A 23,216-nucleotide genomic window follows, 5' to 3' on the forward strand; every position below is an offset into this window, starting at 1 on the left:
AGCGCTTTGGGACGTCCTCCCGACGTGAAAAGCGCTATATCAAATGCAAGGATTATTATTATTATTATTATTACCTGGTGGGATGCGAAAAAGACCTCACCCTCTCATCAGCTGCCTGGGATACTGCACGTGATCAGTTATTGTGGAGGTAGTGACAACCAAATGCCCGTCACGTGCAGCAGTAGTCTGTTAATAGCAATTCAAGAGGAAATATGGGATAATACAATCTAAATTAGGCAATTATCTATAAATATGGTTTATTTAATCAGTATAACGCCTTTGGTCAGAGGTTTTTAATTAAAAATATTGTGATACGTTTGTTTAGAGAACTTGTTGCCGTTTCAATTGTACTCATAAACATGGTAGGACTACAACTGTAAAGACATAAAAGCACAATATGGTAAAGAAAAATCTTTGGAATTTGGATTTATTTTATATGAGAAAAATGAATGCAGTAAAACTTGCACAAGTCTTATATCTTTATAAATGCCTAAGTCGTACATGTACCCGCGTCCCATTCAGTTTCCTATCAAAACCATTTCGATTTCCTTACTGAGGAAAATAATGTCGCTGCATGCTCACGTACCGGCCGGCTTCATCAAATTGTGGGAAATGTAGCCTTAGTCCATTGACGCATGCTGTGATGCCAAATGACTGCATGTGCACTGACCAGCTGTACTAAATTATGCGTGAGCAGTGTAGATTATTGAGTAAATTGGATTTTATTGACTTCTACAGTTTGCGACTTGGACTTTGCGTAAGTCATATTAAATGTGATGGTCCCGACTGATACGACTTATGTAAGTTTTACTGGGAGACCTCGCCCCAACCAAACATCACACTCAGAACACACTCAAATGTATAGTGACGGAGAATATCTGGGGCCAGGTTTCAATGTTTTGCAATAAATGTTTATGACAGCAGGAAGCAACATTAGGGAAGGTTTTGACAGTTTCTTACATTTCATGATCCTAATTCAAACTGTTTCCTCCATTTATTTTGAAGGGAACATCTCTAGAGTATTCTGATCGCCAAGTGTTTCAAGTCTCTGAGGCGACAACCTTTTGCAGGATCACCTGTCAAGCCTGAATTGGTTTCAAGTAACCAAGGTGACAATTTAGCAAAGAGACAAGTTGACGGCAAAACACAGACAGCACAACAACGGGCTCATGATAACATTTTGCTGAAATTGAAATAAGTTCTGAAGTTAAATGAAAAATCTGAATTTTAAAAGTGAAAAAAATTTAAATTACAATTAATTTACAATTGGTAGACAAATTGTACGCAAAGTAACAATGTAGAATCTCCCACAGGTAAGCAAAACATGTTCACTTGGCACCTTGTGGTTTGATACAGTGTACTTTCCTGGAGGATCACATTTCACAAGTTTGTGGTCTAATTGCATTGTGAGGCAAGATACCAAGGATAGAATAGTGGTTTCACGTACACATTGCTCTTTGACAAACATCCGCCTGTGAAGTGTCCTTTCTTCTCTGTGTTGTAATTCTACTGAGCTGTAAAATAAATTAAAATTTTCTAATTACAATTTGGCGAAAGTCATTTTTGTTGGCTTGCGTTCTCTCCAATGTAATAATATGTTAGTATAGACGTTTGAAGCACAGCGAATGGGGATTTTTCCTGTAACCAAAGTATGACGCAGTTGTGGGAACTCTGCTCTGAAAGCATTCTCCTCTCATAATTTATTAATTATGGAATCCCCTTTTGAAATCTCAGCGTTTCAGACCTTTCAACCTTCCAGGTACCAGGATATTGAGGACCTAACTGCAAAGCAAACCAACCTGTGAGTATAATTGAATTTAAGTTTATATTGAGAACATAAGAATCTAAGAAATAGGAGCAGGAACAGGCCATTCGGCCCCTCGAGCCTGCCCCGCCATTTAATAAGATTCACCCTCTGAATGAAGAAATGTTTTCTCAACTCAGTTCTAAAAGGCTGACCTTTAATCCTGAGACTATGACCCCTAATTTTAGATTCTCCAACCAGGGGAAACAGTCTCACACTATCTACCCTGTCAAGACCCTTAAGAATCTTATAGGTTTCTATAAGATCACCTCTAATTCTTCTATATTCTAGAGAATATAGGCCTAGTCTTCTCAATCTCTCCTCGGAGAGGAGGTCAACCCCCTCATCCCAGGAACCAACCTAGTGAACCTACGTTGCACCCCCGCTAAGGCGAGTATATCCATTCTTAGATAAGGAGACCAAAACTGCACACAATATTCCAGGTGCGGTCTCACTAAGGCCCTATACAATTGCAGTAAGACTTTCCTACGCTTGTACTCTAACCCCTTTGCAATAAATGCTAACATGCTATTAGCCTTCCTAATTGCTTGGACCTTCTAACTTGAAGAAATTGTGTTAATGGAATAATGTAATCTCACAAGTTATTCCAGAGTTCCAAACCATAAAATAAATCCCTAATGAGTAAACTGTTTATACACAAATGAAGTCTCTGCTGGGATTTCTAATATATTCCCAGCGAAGTAAAATTAAAAACTGATCACATGTTACTATATCCTTTCATGTCAACCACTCGCAGAGGTAAGTGTAATCATTGCATATAATAAAATTTTACGTAATGAACATCTCACCTCATTAAAGTGTACTTGCTCTAGAGCAGCGTGAAATAATTGAGTGATGCAATGAAACCTGAGAGATTGGAATGAAAAAGGCCCTTTCGATCCATTTGATCTCACTCTCCCAGAACACCCACCACCCATCCTCCCATTCCAGTGTGAAGCTGTTCTTTTTAAAAAAGAACTTAAGTGTCCTGACCTCAGCTGTCAAATGACTCTCGGTGTAAATAGTCCACCAGTTACACAAAATCTATTTGAATTATGAAACATCAAGAGACAGCTACAAAGCTTTTATGATCGACAAATCACTTGCAGGTATCCTTTTTTTAAAAGACAATATGAATTGTGGAGTTAATTGAAGCGCTATGTATCACTATTCAAAATTTTACCAAAACGCTGTTGAATATGCTTTAAAAGTCACAACACTATGCAATTCGACCAGACATTTACCTTCTGAGAGGCTGTGGCTGCTCTGTGTTCCGAATTAGTCAGGCGTCTTTGAAGTCTGTTCGTCTTTTCTTGATTTTCCATCAGCCGTTTTTCATACTACGCAAAATAAAAATGGAAATGTCAGAGCAGATTCTAGCAAACGAAAAAAAATCAGCTCGAAGCGTATCAAGGGCTCTCTGGACCCTTAGGATTTTACATGTTCTTGCACTAAGATAAAAGTCCTCTCTGTCAAAAAAAATGGTGACAGGAGAACACGTGTATTGAAAAAGTTTGCAAAATTGGAGGTGCTTAAATCCGTCAACTGTTTCTGTCTGCACTTTGCACAGCAATTTTAATGTTTTGGAATTATAAAAGATTATATGAACTGATGCAAGTCTATAAACTGTATCCAGAACATAATAGGCAGACCAGACATTGGTTTAATGCATGAAATGTTAAATTGTGGTCCTGCCTCCTGTTCAGGTGGACATTAAAGATCTCGTGCAATATTCAAAAAGGGGAGGAAGTTTGTCCCAAGTGTCTTGGCTAAGAATCTCTAAATAAAATTGATCACTCACTCCATGGTTGTTAGTGGGACAAACTGACTCCCATGACATACACAGTCACTCTACTTTGCAGTAACTCCTGAAAAATGCTGTGTGATGACTTCCCTTAGTGAAAGGTGTAAGGATTATTCTCTAATTTACAAATACAATGCACTTGTGAGTTGGTGCAAGAAGTGTCAGCAGTGACTTGACAACCCAGAAATCAACCATTTTTTTTTAGCTCTAGCATCTGTGTGCATCTCCCTTCCAGTTAGCACAGGTCTACAGTGGAGCTCTAAGAGCAGCACAGCATGTTGTGGAGGGGATATAATGGGGTTTACTGAAGAACTTTGGAAATTGCAGCTGTGAAGTGAAACTAATGTAGGTAGCTGGAAATCTGCACAATTGGGATCAGCCCCATTGTGGATAAGGAAACAGTGTGAATAATTGATTGTCACACAAAATAGACATAGAATCATAGAATTGTACAGTACAGAAGGAGGCCATTCGGCCCATCGTGTCTATGCTGGCTCTTTGAAAAGAGCTATCCAATTCAATCCCACTCCCCCGCTCTGTCCCCGTAGCCTTGCAAACTTGTCCTCCCCAAGTAATTATCTAGGCTACAGATAATTACATTGGCTACAGTACTAAAAACTTCTTCCATCAGGAATTACACTATCACAATGCATGATCACACTGTAACAGCCTCTCTATCAATGCCTTTATCTATTGTCTATCTTTTTCACTCTAGCTGATTCTGTCTTTCTAGCTGTGTTGATCTTTTCCTTCTCTGTGTTTCTCACTCCCTCTGACTTTCCTTTACACTTTACTTTACTAAAATAGATATCTAAATAAACACTAATAAGCCTTGCATTGATCTGGTTTCTAAATACTTTTCTATCTTCATTTTTTTCCTTCATTCAACATGAGTTGCCAAACATAGTGTATAAATATCTTTTTCCAAAAAAACAAAACTTTAAATAGAGAAGCAGCTAATGCTCCTAAGATCCCCCTATTCACTCAACCGCAGTAAAAGTAGATCATTGAAATCATTCAAAGGGCAGTCGGAATGATTTGAAAAACACCACGAATACTGAAAAAAAACACAATCCTTTTATTTTAAAGGTTAGATTACCTTCTGTACATTGCACAGCTAAATTATGAATCCTGTAACCACATGCATATAACCAGACGTATTTTTTTTGCTAGGGTGGAGTCCCGAATTCATTGATTGGACACAAATGTATGTGGCATGCTACCTTATTTCAATCTGCTATAGATCTAAATTAAAAATGAACTTGAGCAATTATCTTACCTCTATTATTTGCTCATGCGCATTCTCCAGTTGGGAAACCATCTCCTGTAAGTGATGCTTCTGTCGATTCATCTCAGTTCTGTCAGCAAACAGAGGAATGATGGAAAAAATGCTTCATTTGGGAAGTTAGGAAGTATGATTCTTTTCAGCACGATTAAATGTTCATTTGGATGCAATTATAATGTACCTTGTTTACCTATTCTTCCATAAAGTAAAGCCCAACAATAACCTTTTGTGCAACATGCATTCAATTCTAATTTGTTCTATAAATTTAAGGAATGTTTTATATAGTTGAGATTTANTTTTTTGAGTGGCTCAGAATCTTCTGACTGATGGACTATATCTCAATCTTGAATGTCGCTGAAATCTGCATTAAGAGCGAATTTAGTCAAGTTTCTAATCACTTGCTAATTAAATGGCGAGTTCTTATATGTTAAGGGCAAGTGAGTGCTACAGAACAATAGACAAGTTATATTCCACTCAGCAAGAACTATTTTTGTAGCACTGAATACTATGATATAAATAACATGTAAATTATAAACTGCATATAAAATGAAATTTAAATGTTTGATGCAAATTAGACTATTGCCTCCAACAGAAATGCAAACTAGCAATTCTGTATCCAGTTTTCCCTACATTTAATTACATTGTGGTTGGGTGACATTTTGACTTCTTTTGCATGCATTATTAATATAATTTGAATTTCATTTATTTGAATTTGATATAATTATAATTTGAAGAGCACTAATCAAATGTGATATCATTATGATTTGATATAATATAATTAGAATTACATTACATTTACTTTTAAAACCTTTGTTTCCAGATCACAGGAATAAAGCTTTCTCAAGTCAGTGCCATGATGAGGTGATTAGACCTTATATCAAATGCAAGTATTTTTATTATTATTTCACTGTGATTTGAAGTTCATGATTATGCACATGGACAGGGTTAGCAGACCACAGCTCTGCATCCCAATCCACCTGCAGCTTGAGCCTTTCAGACAATACTTGTAATGTAGTCAAATATTTATAGCCATTATTCCAGCTGAGTTGCAGTCAGAGAAGGCACTAGATGTACAGTAAAACTCGCATAAGTCTGATCTGCATAAATCGTATAATCGCCTAAGTCATACATCTGCCCAAGTCTTGTCAAGACTTTATATTCTATGCAAATTTGACATTATTCATACTTTGCATAAGTCATATTAAATGTATTGTCTCAACTGATACAACTTGTGTGAGGTTTACTGTATACATTAGTAGAGTTTAACAGTTAAATATTTGAAAACATGCAGATCAAATCTATTTAAATGCACGCTTTTGAAAGTCAACAAAATAGTTTGCATTATTTTGAATAATGATCCCAATCCCCATTGATGTAAATTGAATTGTCTTTTAAAATTGATGTCAACTTTAAGACTCGAGGCACTTACTTCATATTGTTTATTTTTGCCTCAAAGGCGTTGGTTAGTTTCCTGGCCTCATCTCTCCACCGACTGGCTGCTTTCTGCTGCGCTATTAACAAACGTTTGAGCTCATTGCTTGAATTCCGACTGGTTTCCTCCAGTTCGCTCAACTGAGTTTGAAATCCATGTCCCTTCAGAGAACACTCATGTTCCATAGTTGCTATCTGATGGAACAAAACACAGGTACAAACAATAAGCCTTGCATTGATTTGGTTCCAAATACTTTCAAATATTAAATTTTTTCCTACATTTCACATGATGTAACAATGCATTATATTGCACATAGTGCAATTAAAAAAAAATTCTCAAAAGACAAAACTTTCAATAGATACACAACTACGTTCATAAAATCATCCTATTCACCCAACTGCTGCAAATGCAGATTGTTGAAATCATTCAAAAGGCAGTCGGATTGATTTGAGAAACACCACGAGTACGGAAAAAGAAACCATAGCAATTGCAAGTTTAGCATTGCAAGTTTATTTTAGAGTTTAGATTATCTGCTATAAACATGATTTGTCTCGTTTTATGAATGCTGTTCATCCTCTCCACACAAACGAATAGGACGTTATCCAAATTAGGAAAACCTACTTAAGGTCGTGCAAGAAACATATTGGTCACATAAGTCTTCCCCTCCCAGTTCTTTAGAGGACTTCATTCTAGAAGTTTATTTATCTTGAAAGTCAGCAACAACAGGAAGACTGAGATAACAGAAAGGAATTTGGAGCTTCAAGTCTATTAGCTCAAAGAGGAACCAAGGACAAATTGAGAGGGAGCTTTACATACAGCATTTAAATCCATCCAAAGACTGTCAAAGCCCATGCATACAGGATATAATTAGATGTTAAATTATTTTTCTCATCTCAACATACAGAAAAATATAACTAAATAGCCCCAACCAGCATTGATGTCTCTATAGCTATTGAATCAGGTTTGAGGGCTAAATGCTGCCTTTGAGTTGCTAGAACAAGTGAATACTTGTGCATAAATCGTGTAAATTATTCTTTCTAGCTTGTTTGCAGATAGCATTGAGAACCTGAGTTCAATTCCAGGCAGAGGGCGAAACCTTGGGCAAGTTTCCTTACTCCACACAGAGCCTAATAATAATCCCTCCAAAACCAAAAACAATAATAAATTGGTCATTTTCAATCTACGACTGTTTGTGGGACATTGCTGTGCGCAATTGGCTGCCGCGTTCGCCCACAAATATACAGTCAATTCACTTTACAGTGTGTTCTGTGAAGCGCTTTGGGACGTCCTCCCGACGTGAAAAGCGCTATATCAAATGCAAGGATTATTATTATTATAAAAGCTTTGTCTGTGGGTCAAGGTGGAGAGGGCTCATACCTGGTGGTACCAGATTCCAGGCATAACACATGCATTAATGTCACACAGGTGCTTTGTCCACATGATTTTAAGTGGAGAGAGTGGTGGTTGTTGGGCCACACTGGATGGTATCTAGGTGGAGCCTGTTATGTGGTTGCTAATTGTCATGGCATTCAGCACCGTGCAAGATGTTGAGCAGAAGCAATGTCAATTTTCAATATTGTCTGTCCAGAGCTCAGTGACTTGCTGTACATAGCAACATATTGAATCCTGCAGGCAGGGTGAAACCTTTAGGCAGGTCCTGAAGAGTGGAGTGGCATAAAGGCTGCCCCAAATTGGTTGATACCAGGCACATAAGAAGGGCAGATACAGGCAGAGTTTGATTTCTGACTAGTTTGATATTGATGAGAAACTCCAGTCTCCTAAGTCGATTCAAGTTATCCTGTACAGGCATTTATACAGCATTGACGGACAGCTCAGATGTAGAATGTGAACCTGCAGCAGTCAAAGCAAGGCAAGCATTTTGTGCTGTAAGAGGCAAAATCAGAGTTCTTTGTACTAGTAATTTACTCCTCCAGTGCTGAATCCTTCAATCTATGGAATTCTCATACCTAGTGGTGAAAGCATACATCATTGAGACTGATGTCACAACTGTGACATGTTTAGCAAAAATCCCAAATCTAAATGCCAAAAATAGTAATGAAGATTTTTGTTTCATACTAGTAAAAAACTGTCTACCAAGCCCTGCCTTTAGTGCTTGAGTTTCCAATGGCATTCACAGTACATGATTCTTTATTAGCCTACTTTGATTTCGTACAAACTTCTTCTCCCCAAGAAAATAAACTGAAAATATTTTGTTAACTAAGTCAACACGAATATGATCAAAGATAAGTGCCATGCAGCACTTTCATGTACCTGCTGTTTTGCTTTCCTTTGTGTTTCCATACTGGCTTTCTTCAGCTCCTCCATCTCTTTACGAAGTTGCTCATTTTCATGCTGTAAACTTAATCTCTCCTCACTGACATGGTCACAGTCACTACGAACAGAGTCCAGCATGCTCTGTAATTTCTGCACCATTTCTTGGCAACGGGATGACTCTTCCTCTGAACTAAAAAGCAAATACTAGTCTATAAATTAGTCATAACCCTTTTGTCTACAAATGAGTGAGTAACGTCTAGCCTCTCCTACAAAACACACAGTTAGTCCCCCTTAAAGGTTATCATGGGAAGCACTTTGAGGTATTCTCCCTATGTGAAAGATGCTATATCCAATGTAAGGATTATTGACCGTATGATAAGGCACTCTAAATGTAAAGATTTATGTATTATGCTTTATATTCATAAATTGCTGGAAATAAAGTATATGTATTATATATAATACAGATATTCAGATTTAGTAAAAATAAATCTCATCAGACATTATCCAATAAATTCTTGAAAATGTACATACTTGGAAATATATTTTTAAAGATCTTAACACTTCACAAACTATGTTGTTCTATCTTAAAGTAGGTTAATACTATTGTTTCACTCTTCTGCTGAAAAGGTATAATCAATGTCAGAGCTAAGTCAGTCAGAAGAATCACTGTCTTGTTTCAAATGCAGATGAAAACTACTCCCAAAAACTGCAGCATGAAGTTTAAATACTATAGTTTTCTTTGATAAAGGAAGCATCACATTAACGTGCAAACGTACAAAGGCATGTGGCTTTATAATTTTTTTTACCATCACAGTAAATTCCTAAAACATGCATTTTTGGGATGTGATTATTGAGTATTCACTGTAAGTTTCCAACCAACATGAGGCTAATCAACAATAACAACTTGCATTGTTGCAATCAAGTACTAGGTTGTATCTAGCGAACATCTGACTCCAAACCAAAGAATTCTAATCATGTATAGATCAAGAGTGAGATCACATTTGGAATACTGTTTGCATTTTTCGGGCACCTTACTGTCAATTGAATATTGACAAGTTGCAGAGGAGTCAAAGAAGATTGATTTTGACAGAGTAGCTGCAAGTTATGAGGGACGACTAGCTGAACCGGAGACTAAAATAACCTTGAACAGTAGTGGATATGTGGAATAGACTCCTAGCAAAAAAAATCAAGTTGAGAATTTTTGTTTTAGGGACTCATATGACCTCGACTAAGATGATCAGGACTATAGCAACATTAGTTATGGTTTTGTTGCTTCTGGGGTGGGTGAGAATTCATTTTGTTAGTCTGGGAGAGTGGGCCAGGACTGTATAGTGGAGATGAGCTGTGGAAAGAACAAATATAAGATGTCTTTTTCTCTTACGTTGTTATGATCAAGACATAAACAGCTGAAATGACTTTGGAAGTAAAAGACTGGTTAAAGTGATGGAGCAGCAATTTACCTCGGTAATAATTTTAGGAAAGCATCAAGGTCTGTTACTTACAATAATAATAATCCTTGCATTTGATATAACGCCTTATCATGTCTTCTAGACGTCTCAAAGCACTTCACAAAATATACTGTAAAGCGAATTGACTGTACACTTTGTGGGCAAAATGCAGCAGCCAATTGCGCACAGCAGTGTCCCACAGTCATGGATTGAGTGACCAAATTATTTTTATTTATTTTGAAAGAATTATTCAGGTCCTGTCATTTGCGAGGCGAGTGCTCTAACCACTAAGCTACAGGACTATGGCTGTGTAGTGCATTGGACATCAAAACGTGACATGTTGGAACGTTGGAATCCATTGATGCAAATATTCTTACTTTATCTCAAATTTTCGGATTTTGCTTTGTGCTCCCTGTAGACTCATGTGGAGGTCATCTTTTGCACGCTCTGCATTCAAACACCGTTGGTGAAGCTCATCGATTTTTTTGTGATCTTCAGTGCATCTGCCTTCTCGATAAAGCTGGTGGAGGTGAGAATGGAATACTGCTGATTAATGTGATAAGGAAGTTTGCAGACTTCCATTTTACCAACAGTTTTAGGAGCTGACTGGGTTAGAACAAGTGGAGTAACCTACCTCCTGGAGGTTCTCTAGTATTGCTTGAATTTTGCATTATTTGTAGTACAACTAAGGTAACACATTTTATACTTTAAATTTAACATGTGAAAATTCTCAGGCAGATTGGAATTATATGATGCACCTAAACTGCAAAGTACCATTGGGGACCCATTGTTTACAATCTACCCAATGAATCCTAAGGGGACAGAAGAAAGAAGTATCCACACGTCACATAGAATCCACATCATAGAATCAATTGGAGCCTGAATTTTAAATTATTATTCCTTACCTTTTCAAGTTCTTCTTCCACTGCTCGCTTCTCTCTTATGGCTCTCGCAATCCGACCTTCTTTGTCTGCATTGTCCTATCAAGTGATACAACACAGTGTCCAATTGGCAAGAAAGTACAATATGTCCTGACATGGAGAACTGTCAGTGCTCATGGTAAGCATCAAGTGGGAGAAGGATGATGGCAATGCTACCTAGTGAGGGCTCAAACCTACGCTTGTCAGATGCCTAAATTACCAACTATTGATTATCCTTTTGGGACGGACACATATGCCTGCGTCTCCTTGGGTTGAGCTGGCTCCATTGCGACATGCCTGGCAATGGAAGGTTAAAATTGAGTCAACCCTCTGTGACAGTCTCAATGGTCTGGTTCCTGAGCAACATGTGTCCGCACTAGTCCAGAGCACTGATGACAAGCCAGAAAGCCTGGCTTGTTCGCAGAATTTGGAGGGGCAAACCAGTCACTGGGGGCAGGGACAGACTATCCGATTTTAGCCGGTTAAGCTCCAGCAGCACCCAACACACACCCTGAGTGTTGACTCTTGCCTGTCTGTACTTTATACTTTCAGGAATAAGATAAGTAGGGTGTGTCCTTCTGGGAAGAGAGTGCACACTCCATTTCAGACACAGGCATATTCCCATGTGTAGATGGCATGCCTTTGTGGAAGTCTGATGTTTGGATATTGTTAAGTAAAGGCAATGAATTTCTGCATGTGCCAGATAGCTGCCTGGCAAAATAAAATATACCATTACAGTGATACACCAAGATGCATCTCAAAAAAATAAATAAAACAGGCTTTTTAAAAATAAACAAACAGGCTGTCAATAAGGTGCAATGCTCCAGCAATCTGAACACTCATCTTGCCTGCCATTCACACCTGCCTGGTTTATCCATAAATAGCTTCCTTCCCACTTCACTTAAGCAAGCCTTTTGAATGGTTGACCAAGTAGTAGCACTGTGTAAATTTAAAAGGTTTTACAAACTGTTGAAGATAATTCCTCCATTTGATGTAGGGCCTTATCACGTCGTCGAGACGTCTCAAAGTGATTTACAGAATATATTGTAAAGTGGATTGACTGTGTATTTTGTGGGTGAAACGTGAAATATTGATGAAAATAAACATGGATAATCATGTTAGAGAACTTTTTCTCAGGCGCAAATAACAAGAGATCTCCTGTACATGAATCACTACTGATGGGCTTTGTTTTTGTAACAAACAATGATTTGATTGATGAGATATTTGCGAGTGAATCTGAATGAATGGGCTTCAGCTAAAGGACACTCAAGTTTGACACAAATGGACAATTGTATGACTATTGGAGCAAATACAGCAGTTTTTGTCTCAGTCTATTGTTTTTGAAGAGCAGACTGTCACACATACCATTTGTAAAATTGATAGATCCTCAGCTAGATGAGAAATTTGCACATTGCATTGTTTCCTCACATTTTCAACCTGAAAGATACAGATGAAGACATTTCGTGTAAATCACATTTGTCTGTATACTTAGTTCAGCAATCATCAAAACGCTGACAGATATGCCATATCAGCACGTTTCTACTAGAATTCTAAAGTTAAGTATTATCTGAAGGAGAATGAGAAGTGTTCTTTCAGCGCTCAGTTGGTAAAGGCATTGCGTAGTGTGAAACTGAACCATACAGATAAGTAAAGTCTCAGTTTTGATCCCTTGTCTATGATGAATTAGTTTATTTCATTTATGGCAATTGTTAGATACTAAGTTGGCTTCAGCACTCGGCTTAGAAAGGTAAAAGAGAAACACAATTGGCAGTTTGCTTACAATCACCCTTGTTGGAAAATGAGTGGATGTAAGCTCTTGGGATGAGGACTCAGTCACTTTACCAAAACCCACATGTAAAATAGCCACTTGGGTACTGCAGGGTGTTTTAGAGGACTGCATGTAAGCACGAGCCTTTGAGAGAGGAAAAGCAGCAAACTGCAGAACACTTCACTAATATCGGAAACAAAAACCAGAACAAGTAATGTTTTTGTATCAAGCCTTGAAGGGCAATATGCTGTGTAAAGCACCTCAACCTGCCATTACACTCCAAGGTGTTGGAACTGGTCGCCACATAATACCTTTGCTCCTTCTTCTCTCAACACCACTTGTATGAGTTGCTCAATATGGATTTTATTCCTCCCACAGCACCAAGACAGCCATGGTCAAAGTTACAAGCAATATCCTCTGTCTCTACAACCAGGACTACCTTTGCCTCCTTTTCTTCCTTGATCTCTGTTGCTTTGCACACTGTCGACCGCCCCATCATTCTCCACCATTTCTCCTCCTTAGTATCCCCCATGGCTCTGCATTTTTCTGAGTTTTACTGTCTCCTATAATGGCTTCTCTTCCTGCTCATGCCCAGCCACATGTAGTGTTTCTCAGGGCTCTTCCTTGGTCCTCTCCTCTTCTTCATCTACGTGTTTTTCCTTTGCTGATATCATCCAGAGGCAGGGGGAGGTCACTTCCATATTTACATGGATAACATACAGATAAAGATTATGCATTCTTACCTCTTTCCTTGTTCGAGCAGCGGCTTCTTGAATTAATTGAAACACAGCTTCCTTCATTTTTTCTATTTCTTCATCCTTCTGTTTCTCACGAAGCAGGGCCTAATGAAACCATTAAAAAGAGATATGTATCAAAATAAGTGACGATGGGGAAATTCATCTTTATATTCCAAATGTTCGAGATACAACCATTTGGGCCCTGTATTAAAAATTGAGTTTGATGTAATAGATTAATCCTGAGGAACAACTCACAGATTTACCCTAAAATGAAACCCAGAAAGGGTTAATACATGTTCTGAATTGTGGGGTAAATATTATGAAAATTGCTCTTTAATTGTTAGCCATTGCAATGTTAAATCATTCTTGTGCTACTTTCCCAAACCAAGGGGACCATTTATTGTTCAGCAAATTAACAGCTTAACATCCATTTATGTTTTTTGATAAAAAGTACTGAATTGAAAAATTGAGCAATAGAGAATGACATTAAAGTGTCTAAGATGTAGTGGTTAAGTGTTAAACAAGTACTTTGGGATAAGTGTTAAACAAATACTTTGGGATATTTGTCGTTTCATGAATTCAATTAAATTGTTTCATGAATTGTGCATTAAATCAGAAGTCTAATGTTCCGATTTAACATTTCCATTTTTATACTATTTAGCACTGCAGCTACAATAATACCATTTTAGGAAAATCATCTGTTGCCAGTCAATTCAGTTCACGATAAAGCACTAATGATTTACGGTCACAATTCTGCATTTAAATTATCCATCAGTTTTATTGATTTTTTTTAAAAAAGGAGCTAGTTTGTTTATTGTATACCATGGTTCACATGTAGATTAAATAGTGCGAGACTAATGGAAAGTCTTACTTGCTGCAAAAATATAGAGATGGCAATTGAAGCATATGTGCTTGTTGACATTCAGTTTTTCTTGTATAGATAAAATATTTTGTTCTTCCTGCACGCTTGTGTCTGCTGGCACTATAATAATGGGGAACTTACTCTCAAGATCCTGCCAATTCCACTGGGGAGCCAGCATCTATCAGATATATAACTGAGGATGACTCTCGCTCTGGGGATAATCACACCACAATAGTTAGGGGAAGCAAGAGGGATCTGATATAGATTTTTGCAGGGTGGGGGGGTGGCATCCACAAACAAACAAATATTGCTTTATGGAGGCAGGGTGTTTAGTCCATCATTAACCTGAGAAATTTATGTGTTGAAGAATGAGGAATCCATTGGAAATAAATTTCAACTCTTACATCAGCTACAGTATGGATTTCCTTAGAAAGATGAGCTTTAGTAGAATAAATAGCCTGTTTATTATTGGTTTAATAATGGGTAAAGCTTCTTTGACACTGTCTGTCAATGGGTGTCAACACCCCTCCTGAGAAGGGCATCCTCTGCTCCACAATCCCCCTACCAGCTGTCCAAGTGGTCTCTCTAAATGAGTGGTTAGGCAATGTTGTGACCTGATCTCACCGCCAAAGATGTGAGTTGAAATTGCCTCCAGGGATCTTTAGAGCAGGCAGAGAGAAAATATTGATTTATTATTTTGGACTGCACTTAATCCAGATTCCAAATGGTGAAAGAACAGCGTTCTGACCCTACAAGCCACCTAATTTCCTTAATTCCTTGCCCCCAAACAATGCTATATTTCACAATAAAAATGCATAATTGGAACTAATTCATTTCTATTATAGCTTTTAAAAGGTGAACCTTTATGCCTCCCTCTCCCATCCCATCGAGATCAGTGAAAAAGTGCAGCTTCTGCTTTATTCCATTGAAAACTCATATTCTGTTCCACAGAAAGATGAGAGTGAATGTATACAATAGATCCATATTATGTAGAATAGATTTAAGGGGAGGTAAGCAGGTCTCTTTGGAGCTCAACTGGCTCCAAGCTGATATGCTTAGCTACAGAATGCTGGAATGTAGTGGCCTCAGGAGCCCAGTTCTTGAGCCGGACAGGTCAGTGGTATTCCAGGCCACTGCTGATGTCAGACCAATCAATCCGGCTCATCAGCAGGACTTGAGAGGCAGACACTGGGGCAAAGGATTCTTTCCACTCAGCTCTTGTTAACTCTGCAAGTCAAAGCCCTTAAACAGGTAGGCTTGTCTAGCTGGACAAGCAGCAGGAAGCTTACCAGACGGTCTTTCGATGGCAAACTATGCAGTTTTAATTGGTTAAACACCAGCAGCATTTACTCTCAATGTACACTCTAATGTCCCCAATTGTTGGTTCTTGCCAACCTGCACTCTCCGAAATTAGGTAAGCAGGGAATAGGGTGCATAATCTATTCCAGACACTGGAATTTATAATATAATAATCCTTACATTTGCACCTTATCACGTCTTTGAGACATCTCAAAGGGCTTCACAGAATATACTGCAAAGTGAATTTCCATGTGTAGGTAGCATACATGAAACTTTCAGTCTGCTTTGGATACTCTTAAGCATGGTGAGTTTATAGCACATAAAAGAAAATTTATTGCACCAAGTGATCTTACCTGATCTTTCTGCAAATTTGCTTCTTCGAGGAGTTGAATGCTGTCTCGAACCTTCACTACTGAGTCATATTTCTCTTCCTCCATCTCAGCACATTTTGCCTGTAGGGCGCCAATTTGTCTCTCAAAACAAAATCTTTCTTTCCGTAATTGTTCTGCATCCTCTACAGCTACTCGTAGCCTATTAAAAAATGCAATAATATTCAAATCCAAAAGAGGATTTGGATTAATAGGATAATAGCAATAATGATTACCAAATGATGCAGATTACAGTATTTCATGCAAAATTCACCAGTGAAATATATCCTGTTATTAAATACATTGACTATGAAAGGTGATCAGAAAGATTTTTGGAATTGTAAATAAAGTTAACATTTAAAAAAATCTGATTAATACAGTTTAAATGTAAAATAATTCTTTACTTTCCATATATACCCAACAATTATTCCATTCAGAAAAAGATGCCTCAACTAGCAAAACAGAAACCTTATAACATTTTTCAAGTACACAACATGCAGAACATAACAGACAAAAATAGGCCAATGTGGTGTTTTGGAAGATCTTTCATTTGCAATCCCCAAGGAACGGTGGGGAGGGGAAAACTAATTTTGAAGTTCAGTTGAGGTTGAGTAAATTCACAATTTATTCTGCCTGGGTTTTATTTTGCTAATAATTTAATACAAGTAATAGGCCTATTAACCACTAATACATTAAAGATCCCATGGCGTTATTCGAAAAGAGAAGGGAATTTCTCCCTAACAATTCCTCAAATAAATTTGGCAATTAACTTTATCGCTATTTGTGGGACATTAATTGGCTGCTGCGTTTACCTACAAAATACACAGTCACTACTCTTATGTGAAGTGCTTTGAAACTTTACTGTAAAGTGTTGTGACTGTGTAACTTGTGGGCAACAAAATGCCATGCAAACTAAGTGCTGTTGATGTAGATTGATATGCTGGAATGTGTGTTTTATGAACATAGTTTTGACTGAGCTTTTGGTTAGCATCTTTAGCTTTGGGACATGCTGCCGACATGATGTCCTCCTGATGTGAAAAGTGCTATATAAATGCAATTTGTTGTTGTTAGCTCTTTTTCCTCCCGGCTCAGTGCTCCCCGAGATTAATTTCTGAAGTTGTAAACATAAATGGAAATTGACTATTTTGAAAAAAAACTTAACTACAATCTTTTGAATTCCATGGAAAATGTACTTAAGGAATACTATAATAACAATAACAAATTGCATTTTTATAGTGCCTTTCACATGGAGAGGATGTCCCAAGGTGCTGGACAGTGAAAGGTTTGCACCCAAAAGGTGTGGAGGGCAAGAGGGTGGATTTGGACGATAACGGAAGGTGCGAGCGATCAAAGAGGAAGGTCTTGAGAACTGAATTCTGAATTTGCTTACAATATTTTCTCTTTAATAACTACCATGCATGAAACATCAGATAAAAAATTCTTCTGCGATATTCTCTGCACGACGTTCAATGCTATTATAGCTCCAAAGGGCAACAATTTAGTTAACTCTTTCGAGGATATCTCTTGCCTTTGAAATTCTGAAATATACTGTCTTAGTCAAAATGCCCTGTATGGCAAAAATAATTTATTAAGATTTACATAAAGCAATCACAATATTTAAGATAGTACAAAACTACATATTATTCCTTCAATTATATTCAATTAATAAACTGTGTAACCTGGTTCCTTTGAAGTTTGGTACATGAATGATGCTGGGATTCTCAATGGAATAATTGGCACTTTCTAACAAACAACAACAACAAGATTTCATTTATAGAGTGCCTTTCACGTCGGGAGGACGTCCCAAGCGTTGGACAGTTGGGTTGGGACCTGAGCAGGGGGAAATGGTCAGGGTGAGGGGAGGGAAGGGAGGGAGCAAGGAGGGGGTAGAGCGTCAAGAGGGGAGCTGAAGGCACGGTCAAAGAGAAAGGTCTTGAGATCGGCCTTGAAGGAGGAAAGGGAGGAGGCGGCGAAGGCACTGGGGGATAGAGTTCCAGAGCCTAGGGGCTGAGAGGCTGAAGGCCCGGCCACCGATGGTAGGGCGGTTGGGGCGGGGGATGTGGAGCCAGAGGAACGGAGGGTACGGGCAGGTAGGTAGGGGGATAGTAGGTTGGAGAGGTAGGAGGGAGCAGGGCCGTGAATGGCCTTGTAGGTGAGGATGAGGATCTTGAATTCGATCCTCTGGGGGATGGGGAGCCAGTGGAGGCGAGCGAGGGTGGGAGTGATGTGGTCGCGAAGCCTGGTGCGGGACAGTACAAAGCTGGTTAGTTAACCGTTGGCATGTTTTAACTATTCATTCAAAGCTGGTGAATAGCTTAGATTGACTAACTGATTGCTTCCAACTTGGTCAGATAATAGCGATCAAGTAGAGAACCTAATACGGGCTTGTAATGTAAAATGATTCAAGCATTCAAGAATGTGAGTCAAAGGATTTGTACTCTTAAACACCTATAATTGCTTGCCACCTTAAGGTTGTCTAATTTTAAAGAAATGTTGAATTTGTTTGTTGACCCTGTTACAGCTACCAAGGTTACTACATTCTGTAACACTTCAGTAAGGCATTTGTCCTTGGTAATCTGGTGAGGAACAAACATTAAAAACAACTCTAGAATTACCAGCTATAAAGTCTGCATCACATAGCAGAGACTTGGGAATGCAATCATGTTTCATTATCGCTGAGATACTAATGGCACAGCAAGCTTGTGGATCTCACTTGTCTTTCTCATAAAGATGTACTGCCATTCTCTGGAAAGTTAAATTTGGGGAAATTTAATTGCTCCGAAAAGAAGGGAGAAGAGAGTAAATGAGTAATCTTATCTTCCTCTTACACGCCATCAAGTCTTTGGTAACTAAGCAGCAGCTGGACAGATAACCTACATGCATTTAATAATAATCATAATAATAATCCTTGCATTTGATATAGAGCCTTAATATGTCATTGAGATGTCTCAAAGTGCATCACAGGATATACTGTAAAGGGTATTTGATGGGCGAAACACGGCAGCCAGTTGCACATAGCAACGTCCCACAAACAGCCATGGAGTGAGTGACTCATGTTATTTGGGGGATTGTTTGCAAGATCACCAGGAGAGACTCCCTCCTCTTTTCGAATAGTACCATGGGANTTTTTACATTCACCTGAACAGACCTCGGCCTAACGTCTCACCAGAAGGATGGCACCTCCGACAATACAACACACCTCCAACACTGCATTGGAGCGTCAGCTTAGACTATGTGATTCCAAGTCCCAATGTGGAGTTTGAACTCACAACCTTCTGACTCAGAGGTGAGAGTGCTATCACTGAGCCAGACTGACACACTTCCTGAATGTATGTTCAGAAAGAGTAATCAAAAGATAGGAAGGCAGAAAAATAAATGTAGTTTCAAACGCATGATAACTTGCTAATAAAGCATCTATAATATCCTCGGATAAATGTTTAAGAATTGTTTTAACAAAGCCTAAGCAAGCCTTTGCTATTGCACTGCTTTCCCAGGACAGGTACCTGGCTTCTAACTTGGTTATAGCAGATTGTAATTTCTGCAATCGTTTGTCTGATGCTTCTTCTCTTCCGAGGGCAGTTGCAACATCTTCATCCTACAGATAATGAAAAAGGAACACTCCATATATGAACATTTTTTAATAATAAAATCTACATTAGCCCAGTTACTAATTAAAATCCAAATGTAATAAACACAGCGTTCAATAAAACACTCAGGAATAGTATGAACCCCCTATCGACCTTCCAACCAGTTTGCCTAACTAAGTGCAATCTGAATTCAATATTTTATTCTTTTTAGTTGGCACTGGGACTTGGAGGAAATCAGCCATCATATTCATATCAAGAACCTAGAACATAATTCAGATGCAGCAATCCAGCCTGTGGAGGCAGTTTCTGGCTCTGTCCCACTGAAACCAGAGTAATGAAACACTAAGTACTTGTGTTGCTTTAATACTGTCTGCCCACACATGCATATTATATATACATCCGCAGTCATGTTGCTCGAGTATACCTCTGCTTTTTAAAAAAATGCAATGAAAATTCAAATATGCAAGTGAAACCTGAAGGAGTGAAATAGGGTGCAAGCACCGGGAGAATTAATGGAGCCAATGGGGGGGGGGGGGGGGAGGGAATGAGATCTGGCTTCCTTGGATCTGTCTGTGTTGGCTACAGGATGACATGTTTGGCAACAGAATGTTGGAATCGAGTCAGCCCTTTGTTGGGGTCTCAGGAGTCTGGTCCCTGAGCCAAATGAATCCTTAGTACTCCAATGCACTGCTGTTGATAGACTAGCCAGCCTGGAACAGGTTTGAAGAATAATGAGCAGGTTTGGAGAATATTGGGGGCAAGGATTTTTCCCACTCAGCTCCTGTTACCCTGGTCTTAGTTGCACAAGCAGCAGGAAGATTGCCACACAATGGCAAGCTTTGGGGTTTTGGATAGTTAGACTCCAGCAGTATCTTAACACAAACTCTCGAGTCCCCAAAGCTTGGCTCTAGGACTAGGTAAGCAAGGTGTGTGCTTCTGGGGAAAGAGTGCAAACTCCATTCCAGACACAAAAATCTCCTTAAAAGCAAACAATCTATATCTACCATGCATTCTCTTTTTTATATATCTGTTTATTTTAAATTTGTTTACTTCATTGGCAGGTCCCATTTGACAAATACCAACTATCCTTCTTGGGAGAAGTAGGTTTTTATCCTTGGAGCTTGATAACATGCTTGGCAATGGAATGGCAGAATTGAGTCAATCCTCTAAGGCAGTCTCAGTAATCTGCTTCCTGAGCCAAGAAAGAAAGAGTGCGCTTTCCATTCCAGACAGGGAAATTTCCATGTGTAGGTGGCATACATGCGTCTAATTCTCCTGAGTTTCCATATATGTCAGACACCCAAAGATCAAACAAAATCACAAGATTGACCTCTCAGATTAGCATTTGTTTGTGGTAATTCAGAATTTACAATGAGTATGATGGAAAAACACATATACACATGAATCAAACCTTGATTTGCCTCCAGAAATGGGATACCAAGGTGCAGAGCACCAACACATGTAAATCCAAAGAGTGCTGCCGATGATTAACAGACATCAGGACTCTGCACTGATACAATTGTAAAATTTTGTGCAAGAAACATCTGTAAATTTTACATTATTCTTTTTCTCTTTCTTCACCCTTTCTTCAGCCATTTTGGGATGCTGTAATTTATTTCCAGATTGTCATCCCACTCTTTAATGTGTTATTAATTTTAGCTTCTGTCTGCCAAGTTATTCAGGTAGATATGAAGGACTGCTCTGCTGTTTCCATCTCTAATTTATATCAATATTCACTTCATTTCTATTACATTTAAATTTTGTAACGCGTTTTGAAACATTTTGTTTCCATAAAAGGTGCTTTATAAATGCAATCAATATAAATTCAGCAATATGGAAAACAAATTTCTGGAAACAAGTTTGGTGTTATTTGGAACTTTTTAGTGTAACGTCAGCAAGGAAGTTATTCACTAATGTCGTGAACTCTGACATGTTCTATCTATAAATCTGTTGTCTGATCGAGGAAGTAGCAACCTATAACCTTGCTATAGCATATCAAAGAACACCTTAGCAAGCATTTGAAAGCCCAGCAGGTGTTTTCCTCTTTGTTGTGTGATAGTACATTTGTGCAGACAGGTGCATGTTCTACCAACTGGAGGTCAGAAATAGAACAGGCAACTGCTGAAATCCATTCTAGCATTTATGAGGCAAATCATAGCCATTGCCATAATCATTGCATTTGATTTAAGCCTCAACATGTGTTGAGACGTCTAGAAGTACTTCATAGTATATACTGCAAAGCGGCGTGACTGTATTTTGTGGGCAAATAATAATAATAATCCTTGCATTTGATATCGCGCTTTTCACGTCTTCTAGGCGTCTTGAAGCGCTTCACAGAATATGCTGTAAAGTGAATTGACCGTATATTTGTGGGCGAAACGCGGCAGCCAATTGCGCACAGCAGTGTCCCATAGTCGTGGATTGAAAATGACCAATTTATTATTTTTTTTTGGAGGGATTATTATTAGGCGTGCGGAGAAGGAAAAATGCCCAAGGTTTTGCCCTGCCTGGAATTGAACCCAGGTGTCTTGCTTGCAAGGCGAGTGCTCTAACCACTGAGCTACAGAACTCCACTGTCACAGCACAGCAATGTTCCACGAGAGCTTTGCAGTGAATGATTTATTTGGGGGATTGTTATATGGTATATGGGAGCTGGTACAGCTAATGATTTTGCTGTCACCTGACATCTTAGAACTTTATTTTTAAATTGTTTTATTAAAAATGATCTAAAATAACAGCAAAGGGTAATCATTAATTTGGAGGCCTGTAATGTAGTGGTTAGAGCACTCGCCTCACAGGTGAGAGAACTCGGGTTCAATTCCCGGGCAAGTCAAAACCTTGGGCAAGTTTCCTTACTCCACACACCTCTGTTTACCTAGCAGTAAGTAGGAACCTGGTTGTTATTTAATTGGCGGATTGCTTTTCTGGGGGATTAATAATCCCCTCAAAAAAAAAATTTGGTCACTCAATCCACGACTGTTTGTGGGACACTGCTGTGCGCAATTGGCTGCTGCTTTTCGCCCACAAAATATACAGTCAATTCACTTTACAGTATATTCTGTAAAGCTCTTTGAGACGTCTCAAAGACGTGATGAGGCGCTATATCAAATGCAAGGATTATTATTATTATTATTTGTTCTGAATGTTTGAAATTCATTCTGAAATGATGGTCAGATTCACAAATAATCATCATCTACAGGTTCACAGTATTGCAATTAGTAGAATGCACAGCGCCTTGGGACGTCCTCCCGACGTGAAAGGCGCTCTATAAATGGAATCTTGTTGTTGTTGTTGAATGATTTGATATTTAATCGTCTAAAATGGGATAACTGCATGGAATCTAACATCATACACTTAAATGCCTAATTCTGATAAAAGCTTTATGAGATGTCAGCTTGGCTCAATTGGTAACCCTCTTGTTTCTAGGGCAGAAGTTGTGAGTTGATGCCTCACAATCTAGCCTGAACTGTCAGTGCAGTGCTGGGGGAGCGTTGCATCAGCAGATGTGCTGTCCTTCAGATGAGATATCTACCTGGTCAGTTGGCATGACGGATCTCATGACACTTTCTAAAAAGAGTTTCTCCAGGTATCTTAGACAACAATCTTCCAGAGAATTTATTATTATTAT

The 23,216-nt window shown here is 38.6% G+C and overlaps 1 protein-coding gene across 4 annotated transcripts in view; it reads right to left on the reverse strand.

Moving 5' to 3' along the window:
• Positions 1-411: 411 nt before the first annotated feature.
• The window catches only part of sclt1 (sodium channel and clathrin linker 1), a 47,808-nt gene continuing 25,003 nt past the window's right edge, over positions 412-23,216 (reverse strand). For all 4 annotated transcript variants that reach the window (XM_007897703.2, XM_007897699.2, XM_007897700.2 and 1 more), the window contains 11 exons: positions 19,505-19,596; positions 15,987-16,164; positions 13,479-13,577; positions 12,333-12,404; positions 10,953-11,027; positions 10,425-10,567; positions 8,597-8,789; positions 6,323-6,519; positions 4,888-4,966; positions 3,049-3,144; positions 412-1,514 (listed from right to left, as the gene is read on the reverse strand). In XM_007897703.2, the coding sequence (XP_007895894.1) occupies positions 1,440-1,514; positions 3,049-3,144; positions 4,888-4,966; positions 6,323-6,519; positions 8,597-8,789; positions 10,425-10,567; positions 10,953-11,027; positions 12,333-12,404; positions 13,479-13,577; positions 15,987-16,164; positions 19,505-19,596 (1,299 nt within the window). In that variant the 3' untranslated portion in view covers positions 412-1,439. The remainder of the gene's footprint in view (positions 1,515-3,048; positions 3,145-4,887; positions 4,967-6,322; positions 6,520-8,596; positions 8,790-10,424; positions 10,568-10,952; positions 11,028-12,332; positions 12,405-13,478; positions 13,578-15,986; positions 16,165-19,504; positions 19,597-23,216) is intronic.

The sequence above is a fragment of the Callorhinchus milii genome, unplaced genomic scaffold, assembly GCF_018977255.1.
Source record: "Callorhinchus milii isolate IMCB2004 unplaced genomic scaffold, IMCB_Cmil_1.0 Scaffold1, whole genome shotgun sequence".
Taxonomy (NCBI): Eukaryota; Metazoa; Chordata; class Chondrichthyes; order Chimaeriformes; family Callorhinchidae; genus Callorhinchus; species Callorhinchus milii.